The sequence below is a fragment of the Notolepis coatsorum genome (assembly GCF_963971535.1).
Source record: "Notolepis coatsorum genome assembly, chromosome: 4".
NCBI classification, from domain to species: Eukaryota; Metazoa; Chordata; class Actinopteri; order Aulopiformes; family Paralepididae; genus Notolepis; species Notolepis coatsorum.
The window spans coordinates 177,802,694-177,818,494 of NC_140168.1; the positions used below are offsets into that span (position 1 = coordinate 177,802,694).

A 15,801-nucleotide genomic window follows, 5' to 3' on the forward strand; every position below is an offset into this window, starting at 1 on the left:
ACACTTCTAAAGCAAATGTAAAGAGAAGGTGAAGAATTCCGCTTGTTCCCTCCCTCCCTCCCTCCCTCCCTCCCTCAGGTTTTCGGGGGCCGGCCCGGTCCAGGTCTCAGGAATGCGGCCTTGTCGGAGGGAGGCGAGGTCCCAGCTCTTGTGTGAATGATGTCAAAACAAGCAGACATCACTTGGCCAGCGGACTCTGGGGCCTCCGCTGAGCTGTCCGGCCCTTGGGGTCACCCAGCAATTAACCCCTGAAGGAATAACCCCCACCGCCAGCCCCCCCCCCCCCCCCCCCACACACTCCACCTTCTTTGCGCCTCTTCCTTGTATCTTCTCTTTCTCTCTCCTCATCACTTCCGTCACTCTCTTTCCTTTATTTTCTTCCTCCTCTCCCGTCATCCTCTGAATTCTTTCTTTCTTTCGCTTTTCTCTCCATCCCTCCCTCCCTCTCTCACCTTGTTTTCTTTTCATCCACTGCTTTCTCCTTCTCCTACAGAGTCTCATCCTTTCCTTTTCTCCTCTCTCTCTCTCCCTCTCGTTCATCCATTCTCACTAACACTACTGAGCACCCGCTCTAGAGGTCGGTCGTACCAATCCAGAACCTCCACCCCCCCCCCCCCCCCCCCCCAACCCCCACCCTGCTTGGCGACCCTTGACCCCGCGCACCTCTTTGAATGTCACATGACCGTGCAGGTGTGGAGGGGTCCCTGCCCCGGACGACCCCCAATTAGCGACCCTAATTAGAGGAGGGGGGCCCCCGATGGGCGACAGCGAGTTGCTTTATAGGAGGGATGGAGGGATGAAGGGGGGGGGGGGGGGTAGGGGAGGAGAAGGGGGAGAGCGAGACAGTGATGCGTGCCTAAAGGCTCGGGGCCACAGGCCCTCTACACACACACACACACACACACACACACACACACACACACACAAAGCCTATGCTGACTGCCTATTAAGCTGGGGAGAGAAAAAACAAAAAAAATCAAAAGGAGGCCGACACAGAAAGGAGCCCATTTGCCGACACACAACACAGAGCTTTGAGCGCCAATCTGTCATCTTTGCGCCTTCGGTGTTTGCCGACGGTAAACAGACTGTAAACAAACATGGACGCGATGAATGTCGACGCATCGCGTCGTTTAACTGGACTCACGCGGGTCGCGAGAGACGGGACCCGCTGGTTTTACACCCGACGTTTAGCTCGAGACCCCGTCGAATGGGAAAGCGTTGAGCGGACGTGCGGCCCTGTGGGAATACCGTAGAGCTCCTCTGTGGAGGAGTGGTCACCGCTGGGGGGGGGGGGGGACCGCTCCTCTCGCCTGCGTCGAAAAAAGAGGTGTCACGTTTTTTCGACGTCCCAAAATAGCAACGTGCACTTCTTCCGGGATTGGGAAACACCTCGAACAGAGTGGGAGAATTCCCCTGTTCGATCATAGACATACGCCGCCTAATAACACATTAGGGCCGGGCCAATTGTAAATCAGTCACCAATCAAAACCCCATTAGAGAGCCACCACTCCCGCCACGCAGACAGCGCCCTCGGTCCCCGCTAATAACTGTTTACCTCCTTCTCGCCCCGGCTCTCGCCCTAGGGTGGCTTTTCCCCCTCCCTATCTCTTCTCTCCTCCTCCCCTCCCCATGCGTGCTCCTCCACTCCACCTCCCCACCTCCCGTACCTCCGAAACGGGCCACCCATCTGGTCCTCTTTCCGATGCCCCTCTCGCCTCTTCCCCTGCTCAAATAAAGGCGCCAATCACTATAATTGGCACCCCGTGGGTCAATTGTCCCTGCTTGGCTGTGGCAGAGGAGCTGCCCCCTGCACAAGCCTGGGCCTGGAGCACAGCTGGCTGGGGAGGTAGAGAGTGTGTGTGTGTGTGTGTGTGTGTGTGTGTGTGTGTGTGTGTGTGTGTGTGTGTGTGTGTGTGTGTGTGTGTGTGTGTGTGTGTGTGTGTGTGTGTGTGTGTGTGTGTGTGTGTGTGTGTGTGTGTGTGTGCTTTTAGTGTTTTGTATAATTTAGGGGACTCACTTGTCCCGCATGGCTTGGCGAACAGGGAGAGCTGGTCAGGCAGTTTTGCAAAGAGACATCTCTGCAGCGGTTTTAATTCATGAAGCCATAAAAATTTCAAAACGAACGACAACAGACAAGAGAGCGAGAGAGGAGACTCGCGGTCCTTTTTCTCGCCGGGCCGGAGTATTTGTCTGCATCACAAGTGCGGATGAATAAATAAATAAATAAATAATAAATACACGTGTATTTGTGTAGCAAAATACGTGCTCGCACACTCACACGCACGCACATACACACACACACACACACAGGCGCTCACACAGGTGCTCCTGCACACCCTCACGCTCGTGTTGTATTGGCTGTTTTAATCAGGCGTGTGTCGCAACCCGTGCCACAGACATTCGGACTTCAGACTTGAAAGAGAGAGAAATAGGAAAAAACGAAAAGCACAAAAGGGCAAATTACATAGACATATATTTATATGCATATGAATAAAAATACATATACATATTATACAGTATCTTGGCCATGGCCGAGCCTGAAAACAGCTCTTTCAAAATCAGGAACAGCAGAAAAGCCTCTTTAAATAAGTGCAAATTGTTAATGAGACAAAGAATTTGTAAAGCATATATAACGTTTTTTTTCCTTTTTTTTTTTCTTCATTAAAATCACATGGAACGGACATGGAGACACTTGTGCAAAGACCCATATATATATTTATGTACATCAGTAGTAGCTGGCGCCGTTTAACTTGACATGACTTTTTTTCTTTTCTTTTAAAAACATACAACTTTTACTGCTCAAAAGAAAGGAGGCTATGTTGTACGAACTTTGCTGTGCATTTAAAAAACAAACAAAAAATAAAAATAAATTTAATAAATAAAAACAGCAGATCAGACACAGATTGGGTTCATTTCAAAGTAAAGGGAACATTTTCCACACAATCTCAAATGACTTTGACCAGTGACATGATTCTGTAGCACCATAGCAGGAGTCAACAGGCAGACTTCTCCACATCAGTGTCCTTTAGGAAATGGTTCTGGGACTCTGTGTCTCTGTGTCTCTGTGACTCTGTGTCTCTGTGTCTCTGTGTCTCTGTGACTCTGTGTCTCTGTGTCTCTGTGACAGCCGACGCACAGGTGCAAGATGTCACAGGATGTCACAGGATGCACGTTAGGAAATAAAGCATCGCTTCTACTCGGCTGATGAGGAGAAGGACAGCGTCCGATCGGAGAGCTAACCTGTCCTGGGAACAGAAACCACTGCGGGCCTCGTGAAAGAAAAGCGAAACGCCTCTCGACTCGTTGGAGTTCTAGCGTTCTAGCTATAGTGGATTTTTGAGCGAGCCGGAAGGGTCCCGTTCGGGAGCAGCCGCGTATAGCCGCCGACCTGCAACACGCGCATCGCGGTCGTCACGGGAGACGGCCGAATGTGTTCGGAAACGCAGCGCGAGATATTTTGTGAGCTTTAGCGACCGCCGTTGGGCCAAGTTCAATTCAATTTAACCCTGTGAAGCCCAAATTAAAAAGACATTAGCAACTTCAGAGGCCAGAGGGTGGGACCTATAAACACATTGACTATCCAATAGCATTGTGAGGCTGAACAACAGATCCCATTGACTATGTAAATGTGCTTAGAAAATAAAAAAATATTGACATTGACAAATAGCTAAAAGCTAAAAGTGATGTTGTAATTTGAAACCAGGTTAGGTCGGCTAAACCTTAAAACTGAAAACATACAAGCTACACACCTTCGATCCCAGTCACTGAGGGGCGAACGGGGCCGAGATAGATGAAAACGGACCGCATTCAAAATGAAAAACGCTACTAAATACCGGCGTGGATGTTTTAACTCGAGCAAGCGAGTGTCTTTATTCATTAATCTGCCATCTGGGATGGGTGCTGAGACCTGAATGAGCGCGGGCTGAACATAAATACAGGACGTCTATAGTAAAAGAATGGAGAAGGGAGGGTGGGGGGCGTGAGGAAACTGTTAATAAACGTCACAACAATGGCAGAGCTAAGTTGGACACACGGCTGGTCGGTAACGTAAGCAAGCACTCCAAGGACACTACTAGACGACACTGTGGGAGGCCGGGGGGGGGGGGGGGGGGGGTGTGGGGGGGGGGGGGGGGGGTGGGGGGGGGCGCGAGACCTTAAAGGAAAAGGTGTTTTCTTTCGGGAGCGAGTGGGCGAGTCTCCCCTCACACACCAAGAAAAAGAAAAAAAAACCCGACCTCTCAGCTCTATCTCTCTGCTCAATATTTGATGCGGAGGCGTGTGAATTATGGATGGTGCTTATGGAAAATAATACAGCGTTCAACAACACCGCGCCGGGAGCTGAAGCGAGGGAGAGAGAGAGAGAGAGAGAGAGAGAGAGAGAGAGAGAGAGAGAGAGAGAGAGAGAGAGAGAGAGAGAGAGACAGCGGACCTACTCCGCACCTCCGCCGGCGACTCCTTACTATGCCGTTATCAACAACAAATAAAAAGGAACTGGAAAGTTGGTGAACACATTTCTGGTTGGGAGTGTTCATAGCTGGTGGGGGGGGGGTCACAGTTAAGTTCAGAACCTTTTAAATACACACACACACACACACACACACACACACACACACAGTAAGACGTTTTTTTATCGCTGGAAAGATGCCACACTGCTTTGAATGTACCTTGACCTCCCTCGTGTGTGGCGACTGACGGGGGCCATTTAACTGTTAATTGATGTCATGTGACCTTTGGTGAGGGAGAGAGATGGTAGGCCCGTAAGCTTGTAAACTCGTAAAAAAAAAGTGAGATAGAACAGAGAACTGAATAGACACGTTGTGTGGGGGGGGGGGGGGTGCAGTGAATAAGGGAGACATGCAACAGAAGGTGAGAAATGCTCGTTATGAAAAGGTGGGCTAGCGTCTTCTTCCTGACCTTAAGATTGAGTTTGAAACGGTTAGAAGATGGCGGGTGAGTTTGTTGATTCAAATCACTTTGGGAAGCAGAGCAAGAGCATAAACACCTCTGGGAACGTGTGAGTAGAAGACTCTCGTGGTTAGAATTGATCTTTCATCCCGTCTTGCATGAATTCCCTCGTTTCGCTCTCCGGCGAGTGAACCCGCGGCGATGCGTTGTCTGGACGTGGGCTGAAGTGTTCCCGGAGATGTTTGCTTTCGCAGACCGAAAAGCTTGTAGGTGTTCGCTCGGCCCGGCACGTCGCTGTCTAAGATGAAGCGCTCTCGTAAACTGCCAGAGGAGTGCTTTCAATAAAAGGGGGAATCGAAAGGAAGGAGTATAATTTAAGATGCGTGGAAGAGGGACGGCCAAATATCAGTGTTAGGTATCGAAACGAGAAATATAAAGCAAGAAGATACCAATTTCAGGGGAAATAAAACGCCCAAGAAACAAATAGAATATATATAGAATAGAATATTTAAATGCCGTTGCTTATTGCATCTTATGCATGTGGATAATAATTCTCTATACAAAAAAATACAAAAAGAAGTTATGAATAGGATGTGACATGCGAAACTTAGTTTTTTCATCATTGTTGTTATTGTTGTTGTTGTTGCTGTTGCCATATTGTGGCCAACATTCAGAATTAACCCGCAGCAAAGCAGACCTGATTGTGTTATCAAGTCATGGATAGTTGTATGGTTTATGTCAGAACATTGGACACTTTATTATCTTATTTTTATTTTTTTTATCATAATTGACTGTATTCACACAGTGGCCATTTTGCTCTTATGTCATGAGAGCAAAATAATAATAAAACGTCCAATCACTGAGATCATTGGGTTCACAATTAGTTCCTTTGAATATGCGTTGCCCGGTCAGTTAAAAAACGTGTTGCCTGGTCTTTTGCGTTATGGTTCTGTGTACACAGGCTGTTCTTCCTGTGTACGCGGGCTGTTCTTCCTGTGTACGCGGGCTGTTCTTCCTGTGTACGCGTGCTGTTCTTCCTGTGTACGCGTGCTGTTCTTCCTGTGTATGCGGGCTGTTCTTCCTGTGTACACAGGCTGTTCTTCCTGTGTACACAGGCTGTTCTTCCTGTGTACGCGTGCTGTTCTTCCTGTGTACGCGGGCTGTTCTTCATGTGTATGCGGGCTGTTCTTCCTGTGTACGCGGGCTGTTCTTCCTGTGTACGCGGGCTGTTCTTCCTGTGTACGCGGGCTGTTCTTCCTGTGTATGCGGGCTGTTCTTCCTGTGTATGCGGGCTGTTCTTCCTGTGTATGCGGGCTGTTCTTCCTGTGTATGCGGGCTGTTCTTCCTGTGTACGCGGGCTGTTCTTCCTGTGTACGCGGGCTGTTCTTCCTGTGTACGCGGGCTGTTCTTCCTGTGTACGCGGGCTGTTCTTCCTGTGTACGCGGGCTGTTCTTCCTGTGTACGCGGGCTGTTCTTCCTGTGTACGCGGGCTGTTCTTCCTGTGTACGCGGGCTGTTCTTCCTGTGTATGCAGGCTGTTCTTCCCCAAAGCCTGTGTTTCACAACACTGTGAGATTATCTTACAGAGGATCAGCACATTAACCAGAGCGTCTCTTAAACTGCTGTACGGTGGGGAGGAATATATACTCACTGGTGAATTACACATAAAAGACTTAAGCTATGGGTTGAAAGGTCAACTCCCTGAGGTTGACCTCAATTTGCTGCAGAGGTTGGAGGATGGGAGTGCAGCAATGCAAAAGCACTGCTTAAATCCATAGTACACTTTGGCAAGGACAGGTCCATCCAGCTTTCTCTCCTAGACGGCCATCTTTTCATTCCTTCATTTTTCATATAGCAGAATTTCGTCTGTATTTTTTCTTTTTTTCTCTTTTTTACTTTTTACACCATTTGTTCCAATCCTATTATTTTCGGATACACAAACAAAACCAAATAAAGATTTTACAAACCACTGTTGGACACTACAGACTGACACTGATATAAAAAAGAAAAGAAAAGAAAAGAAAAGGGAAAAGAAAATGTTATGATCCATGATTTTTTTTTATGTCTTTCTGTATGAAGAAGCACTGTCCTCTCCTCCTCCAAAGCGACGAACTTCTAGCGTGCCGATTCTTAGTCTTTCTTCTTTTTTCTGAACAGTAAATTAAACCTATATAGAGAAAAGAAAACAACAACAACAACACACACGACGAACCCACAGGACCAAGAGGAAAGTAATTTAAACCACAAAGAAGACGGTGGTGAGAGAAAGTCTTTCAGAGTTCACAAAATGTACAAGCAAGTTTTTGTGTGTGTGTGTGTGTGTGTGTGTGTGTGTGTGTGTGTGTGTGTGTGTGTGTGTGTGTGTGTGTGTCTGTGTGTGTGTGAGTGTGGACATCATCACCCTCAGTCACATCATGTCCTGTTGCCATTGTGTGTCAGCAGCTGGTGAGCGTGAAAACAAAAGTGTGCAGCCAGTGACACAAAATGGCGGTGCATGGCCCAAGCAAATCCCCCTGTGGTCTTCCCCCCGCCCCCTACCCCTTGTCTGTCCACCTTCATCAGACAGCAGAGTGTTATGTGGCCGGTCAGGGTGAGAGACGGAGTAGCAAAGAAATGTCTAAAAATGGCCGCTGCACTTTTCTTTCTTTCTTTTTTCTTTTTTCCAACGTACTTTAGGAAACTGTCTTCTTCCCCCCAAGATCCGCCTCCTTCCTGTCCAGCCGCGTGTACGGCTCGAAGGCCGAGGAGCCGCAGCCGTAGCCGGACGTGAGTTCGTGGTGCACGCCCCCCAGCAGCGGCATGGAGAAGCAGAGTGAGTGAGGCGGGGGGAGGCCCAGGCGCGGCGAGGGCGGGGTGCCCCGCAGCGAGGGCAGCGCCAGGCCGAATGTGCCCCCGGACAGGGGGTGAGGTGGCGTGCTCATGCCGCTCACGCCTCCGCCGGGGGAGTGGGCCGAGCCGGGGCTGCCCAGCAGCGAGCCATTGAGCCCTGTGTGGGAGAGGGGCCCCAGGAGAGGGTTGGGAGGCGGCACGGGGCCCGAGAGGAGACGGCCCTGCTCCAGGAGGCGCAGGATGTTACACGTGGCCAGGGACTCGGAGGTGGAGGACGAGCGCTTGTCCGAGTCCCTGGTCGTGTCTTTCTTCTGTTTGGTCCTGCGGTTCTGGAACCACACCTTGACCTGCAACACAAGAGCAGAGAGCGAGCGGTGAGGGAGAGAATAATGCAGACGTGTCCTAGAAGCAGTATTCACACAGAAAGCAGACCAAAGCCTCTTGACAGTATACTGCACTACAAATGATTGAAATCACCCAATTTCATGCTTTTGGCATTGCATGATGTTCCCAATTGACACATCACAACAATGTGTGCACGTGCGTGCATGTGTCTGTGTGTGTGTGTGTATGTGTGTGTGTGTGTGTGTGTGTGTGTGTGTGTGTGTGTGTGTGTGTGTGTGTGTGTGTGTGTGTGTGTGTGTGTGTGTGTGTGTGTGAGTGCGCGTGCACGCTTCTACAGTAGTTACAAATAGAGATAGGTATATAGGAACATGCGATACCTTTGTAGTAAACCACTCATACATGCATAAACCTAAACCCCTGTGCAGAACACGGAGAGCTGCTGTAATCCCCTGACACACCTCATTGGATCAACAGTGTTGTTTTTCTCACCACATCTGATCATGGTTGGCTCCAGGCACTTTCCATGTCTCACACTTCACAGCCCTAATAGGCTCCCCGATGAACATATGGGGCGGGTCAATGATATTAGTGCAGACACTATGCAGCACAGTGAGAGAAGTTCAATTGTTCTTCCTCACTATGATATATAGTGTGATATGTACATACTATACAATATGATATATAGTGTGATATGTACATGTACTCAAGTTCAAGTTTCAAGTTTGTTTATGTACAATATTTGTTTTTGTTTGTTTAAGTTTGTTTGTTTAACACATTCAGGGCCATTGGGATGCGTCTAATAAATCTCTAGAGGACCGGCAAATGTAAACAGACGTGGGGCTGTTTGTAGAGCTAAATCTATACTTTATAGTATTGCTATCTGTCCATTCTCATTGTCAATTGGGACCATAAACCGTCCCTTCAAAATGGATTAAAGAAATACGTTTTCATCAATACGTTCTCATTTTATAGCGCCGTGAATATAAGCGTTATACGGCATTTGGTCTAGTATATTTCCTGGAAGGCGAGATAAAGGGCTAATAGTTACTAACGTTATATCCAATGGCATTTCCGTTATACAGATGCTACAGTTAAAACTCAAACTGCATATGATCGGCACGATCCTCAAGCATGTATGCATGAAAGGGGGGGGGCGGGGGACGTCGTTTCTTATTATTGATTACCAGTGTTGGGCAAGTTACTTTAAAAAAGTAACTAGTTACAGTTACTAGTTACTTCTTCCAAAAAGTAACTAAATTACTTACTCAGTTACAAATTATAAAAGTAACTAGTTACTTCAGAAAGTAACTATTGCGTTACTTTCAAGATTTTTTTTTACATAAACAACATACACAAATCTAAACTATTTTAATGTTGCTGTGGGACAAAGTGAGACTAGCCTCCAATCAAATGCCATGTAGGCTATGTAGATATTATAATTACTATGTTTATATAGTGGATCATACAAATACAAACAGAATAGATGTTTTGGAACTTTTGATATGTATTGCCCCTCAACAGGCCACAACTGGGCAACATTAAATTATGCTTGTTAAGCACTATACCAAAAATAAATAACAAATATATACTGATTGATTGAACATTTTAATTAACAGATTTCAGAATGGGTACAATACAGTACGGCTCAATACACACAATTGTTAAGGGGATGCAGACCAGAGAAAGAGTTTCGTCTTGTTTACATCAGGGTCCCCCATTTTCAATTCATGACATTTATGACGAAAGTCTTTCTCTGGTCTGCATCCCCTTAACAATTGTATGTATTGAGCTGTACTGTACTGTACCCATTCTGCAATCTGTTAATAAACTTTTCAATCAATCAATCAATGACATACACAACATACAGATATAAGAATCTAATCGAATCATCTAAACTAATCTAATCATTACATTTAAGACATGCATGACATACAGAGATATATCTCTGAGCAGCTGAAGCCTGTGCTATTAAACCAGGAAGTGCAGCACTGTTGATAAGGCTGTCAGCACTGCAGTAGAGCCACTCAGTGCCCTGGGCTGCGCTGCAAAGAGTGAACACAAAACGCTCATGGACCCGCGGTCTCATGTTGACATTGTGTTGTTCGTTGGATTCGTTTTTGAGCTCAAAACGTACACTACACGGACCGCGGTCTCATGCTGACTGATCACTGATCGCTTGTCTTGTCGCGCTGTGTGTCAGACTCACGCTGACTGATCGCTTGTCTTGTCGCGCTGTGTGTCAGACTCTGGATGCTTTAGACACCCGCCCACCTCCACCTCTGATTGGCTTACCATGACATTGTATTCAACCTCAGCCAATCGTCAGCATGTATGCTTGGCTCGCGCACTGTCCACTAAACAAGGAAGAACATTATTGCCTCTCGGCGCAGAGATATGTCTGATGAAAGAAACAGGTTCATTCATAGTAACGCGCCGCATTTTTTTGTAGTAACGGTAACGACGTTATTAAGATTGGAAGAGTAATCCGTTAGATTACTCGTTACTGAAAAAACGAACGCCGTTAGTAACGAAGTTACTTATAGTGCCGTTATTCCCATCACTGTTGATTACCAATAACCGTGTTCGTCTAAGTAGCCACATAGGCCGATCGTATCGTATCGTATCATAACAAGGCTCGATCGGGCTGTAATTTACGTGAAAAAGATCTTACCATGAGCCGGTTGGATCTCCCCGAGCATTTCCCCGTTATCGATCGCCATCTGGTAGATCGATATGTCCATTGGCTGATGATAAATCCCCTTATTGCATAGTGAAATCCGCAATCCAAAACGTAATCCAAGCTACATGCTGCACATCCAGAATCCAGCTAACTGAAAACTCCATTGAAAGTCAAAAAAAAGAATGCTCCGTTCAGCCACAGGGCACACTGCATTATCGCGATAGCGCCCCTAAGAGGATCTGGCCGGTATTGCACTTTCTCGAATTCAAAGAGTAGGGTACATCTGCAGTGCCGCTTGGCGACCTTGAATAGGTTATTAAAATGGAATAAAGCCAAAACAACCTTCCCACGGACATGTCCGTGCTTCTGTCCACAACGGGTGGAATCGAAACACGTATATATCCGTGCTCGGGCGCCATTGTGTTAAGTACAATATGCTAGGAGCTGTTGACTGTAAATAAAATACTAAAGTATTTAACTGAAAGTCCCTTTTTCACTTATCCGGGCAAAAACAAAACATCAAAATGCATAATTAAGTGAAAGGAAACAGCATAACACATCATCATCACCATCACCACCATCATCACCATCATCACCACCATCATCATCACGATCATCATCATGTCATCACTATCATCATCACCACCATCACCACCACCACCACCATCAGCATCATCACCATCATCATCACCACCACCACCACCACCATCACCACCACCATCACCATCACTATCATCATCACCACCATCACTATCATCATCATCACCACCACCACCACCACCATCATCATCATCATCATCATCACCACCACCACCACCACCATCATCACCATCACCATCATCACCACCACCACCATCATCACCACCATCATCACCATCATCACCACCACCACCATCATCACCATCATCATCACCACCACCATCATCACCATCACCATCATCATCATCACCATCACCACCACCACCAGCACCACCATCATCACCATCACCATCATCACCACCACCACCACCACCACCATCATCCCCATCACCATCATCACCACCACCACCATCATCACCACCACCACCACCACCATCACCACCATCACCACCACCATCATCATCATCATCACCACCATCTGTCTTGGTCTCAGCATATTAATTATATTGTTTTAAAAATGGGAAGAGCAATTGGTATTTCCAGGAAATGTGCTTCTTTTGTTGCCCGTCCCCTTTTATGTCAGATAGTGCAAAGTTTAGTTTTATGTCATCTTGACTATTGCTCGGCGATGTGGTCATCTGCTGCCAGTGGTGACCTCAGGAAGCTCCAGGTGGTCCAGAACAGGGCAGCACGGTTGGTACTGGGCTGCTCACTAAGGTCTAATGTGAGCTGTTTGCATGCCCGCCTCTCTTGGCTTAACGTTGAAAATAGATTGTCTTTTAATATACTTGTGCTGTTCAAGTTGGTCATGAGCAGTAAAACTCCTGTTTTTATACATAATCAGATTGTTTTTAGTAATACTGTGCACGAGCATTACACTAGAGGTTCCAGTAGTGGACAGCTTGAATTGCCAGGTCCTAGAACCAGCGCTTTGGGGAGATCTTTTATTTTTAGAGCATTAACTCTTTGGAATCAAAGAGTTGATTACGAAAACACTGACAGATTGAGCGCAAGGTCTCCCGGTGGTGGATCCGAAATGGAAAATATGACGTCTGCTAGCCAAAGCCTCTGGGAAGCTAGGAGATTGAATGTCCTCCCAACCAGGAAACCTACAAAGATAGGAACATGGAACGTGCGCACCATGTATGAAGCAGGGAAAGCTGACAACATCGCAAAGGAGATGCAAAGTTACGGCTTACACATACTAGGTTTAAATGAAACAAGATGGATAGGTTCAGGAGAGAGCAGATTAGCATCCGGAAAACAGATACTGTACTCTGGACATGAAGAAGAAGGCGCCCCACACACGCAGGGGGTAGGCATCATGCTCTCAACACAGGCGGAGAAGGCTCTCATTGGATGGGAACCAGTCTCCTCTAGACTCATCACAGCAAAGTTCAGAACGTCTCATCCAAGAATCACACTCAGGATCATTGTGGCATACGCACCAACCAACGATGCCACAGAAGGGTCAAAGGAGGAGTTCTATGGAATACTACAGAACACACTACTCAAAGCAACGGAAAGGGAGGTGGTTATACTGATGGGCGACATGAACGCCAAAGTGGGAAAAGAAAACAACGGATACGTACCAGTCATGGGACAGCAAGGAGTGGGCTGCAGAAACGAACATGGGCAGATATTTTTGGACTTCTGTGCAGACAACAGCCTGGTAATTGGCGGAACCTTTTTCCCACATAAAGAAACTCACAAGACCACATGGGTGTCCCCTGATCAGAAAACATGCAACCAAATCGATCACATATGCATCAGGAAGCAGTTCAGACAATCTCTGCTCGATGTGCGAACAAAGAGAGGTGCAGATGTGGGATCAGACCACCACTTAGTCATAGCAAAGGTACAACTGAAGCTGAAAAGGGGGACCCCAGGAAACAGAATAACAAAGTATGACACCAAGAAACTGGAAGAAAAACTACACCAGAAGCACTTCCAGATCACACTGAGGAACAAGTTCCAGGCCCTGGCTGAAATGGGCAGTGGGGAAGAAGAAATCGACGAAAGCTGGGAGAAGATCAAAAAACGTGTGGCAAACAACCTGCGAGGAAAGTCTGGGAAGAAGAAAGAAAGAAAACAAAATGTGGATCACCCAAAGAACATTGGACAGCATGGAGGAGAGGAAAAAGGCAAAGGACCACCTCAACAATGCCAGGACGAGAGCAGCCAAGGAGAAGCACACAAAGGAATACAACAGGATACATAAAGAAATAAAGAAAAAGGTCAGGGCGGACAAGAGATGCTACTATGAAGAGCTTGCTACACAAGCAGAAGAAGCAGCGAGACAGAGAAACATGAGAGAGGTATACAACATCACCAGGAAGCTCTCGGGGAGAAGGATGAGATCAGAGAAGCCCATAAAAGACAAGGCAGGAAACACACTATCCACAAAGGAAGAACAAACAAGGAGATGGGTAGAACATTTCACAGAGCTGCTCAACAGAGTACCAGCGAGCATCCCAGCAGATATACAAGCAGCAACAGACACACTCCCACTGAAAATGACCCCCCCAACAAAAGAAGAAACTAGGAAAGCAATATCACAATTGAGAGATGGGAAAGCAGCAGGACCAGACACCATTCCGAGTGAAGCATTCAAGACCGACATCACTACAAGCATCAAAGCACTCCATCCCCTCATGAGGAAAATTTGACAAGAAAAAAGGATACCCAAAGATTGGAAAGAAGGCTACATAGTGAAGATACCAAAGAAAGGGGACCTTGCACTATGCAAGAACTACCGGGGGATCACGCTACTTTCAACCGCCAGCAAAGTCTTCAACCGGATAATTCTAGATAGGATGAAGACTGCCGTTGACATGCTCCTCAGAGACCATCAAGCAGGATTCCGGAAAGAAAGGTCATGCATAGACCAGATCGCCACACTGAGGATCATCATCGAACAGTCACTGGAATGGAACAGCTCTTTTAGGGCTGGGCGATAAAACGATAACTATCGCGATAAATTATTTCCTCGAAATAAACATGAAACGTGGTCGCAAAGTTTCGATATATCGATTTTCCAAGCTTGGATATGAGCACACGCACTAACAACCAATCAGTGAAGGAGATGGCCGATAGCGGAAGGAGACCCGGAAGGAGACGCGGAGTTAGGACTCAGTAAACAAGGCTGGCTAGGGCTAATTAGCTTGCACGGCGCAATTTTACAGTTTACCTGCCGAGTTGGTGTGTGTTTTGAATTCTGAGGGTAGCTGTTATAGTAGTGTGGGGTATACGGTGGACGTCGTTGCAATGAATTGGGCGGAACAGAGTATTTTAGGGTAATTTTTTGTACATTGTCATGAGATACTCTGCTTGCTTTGGCTAACTGCTAACGTGCGCGGACTGATGACGACATCAACTCGACTCTCGAGACATTCACAGCAGCAAAACAAGTATTAATAGCCCGTCCATCGGCGCCGGGCATAATAAGTTAATTAAACTTGACAGACATTATATCGACGATAATTATCGATATCGAGTTATATGAAAATAATTTTATAATTTTATCGCGATAACGTTTTTGGCCATATCGCCCAGCCCTAAGCTCTTTATACATCAACTTCATCGATTTCGAACAGGCCTTCACAGTCTAGATAGGAACAGTCTGTGGCACCTGATGGAGCACTATGGAATCCCACCGAAGTACATCAACATCATCAGAGGATCATATGACGGGATGACAAGTAGGGTACTGCACAGAGGGGAGCCCTCAAACCCATTCGAGATAAAGACCGGAGTGAGACAAGGCTGCCTGCTGTCCCCCTTCTTGTTCCTGCTGGCCATTGATTGGACCATGAAGAAGACAACAGAAGGAGCCAGAAACGGCATCCAGTGGACACTGATGCACCAGCTTGAAGACCTCGATTTTGCAGATGACCTAGCTCTCTTATCACCCAGTCACCAGCAAATGCAACAAAAGACCAACAAACTAAAGGAAACAGACTCAACTCTAGGAATGAAGATCAATAGGGTAAAAACCAAGATTATGAAGATCAACACAAAGTGCCAGCAAAACATTGAACTAGAGGGAGAGGCCATCGAAGAAACTAACTCCTTTACCTACCTTGGGAGCGTAGTAGATACAGCGGATGGCACAGAAGAAGACATCAGAGTGCGAATCGGAAAAGCAAGAACGGCATACAACCTACTTGGTCGAGTATGGAGGTCTCGCGAAATAAAAACCAACACAAAGCTGAGGATCTTTAACTCCAATGTTAAATCAGTCCTCCTGTATGGCTCGGAGACCTGGAAGACAACCGTAGGGCTGAAGCAGAAAGTACAGTCCTTTATAAATTCCTGCCTCCGCCGCATTCTAAGAGTGAGATGGCCAAATGTCATTACAAATCTGGACCTGTGGGAGCGCACAAAACAACTACCCCCGCCAGA

General features: G+C 46.9%; 1 protein-coding gene across 1 annotated transcript in view; it reads right to left on the reverse strand.

The window, feature by feature from the left end:
- Window positions 1-7,576: 7,576 nt before the first annotated feature.
- Window positions 7,577-15,801, reverse strand: part of vax2 (ventral anterior homeobox 2) — a gene marked incomplete at both ends in the record, with an annotated part of 74,107 nt that continues 65,882 nt past the window's right edge. The window contains one exon of the mRNA XM_084311810.1: window positions 7,577-8,080. Coding sequence (XP_084167936.1) covers window positions 7,577-8,080 — 504 coding nt within the window. The remainder of the gene's footprint in view (window positions 8,081-15,801) is intronic.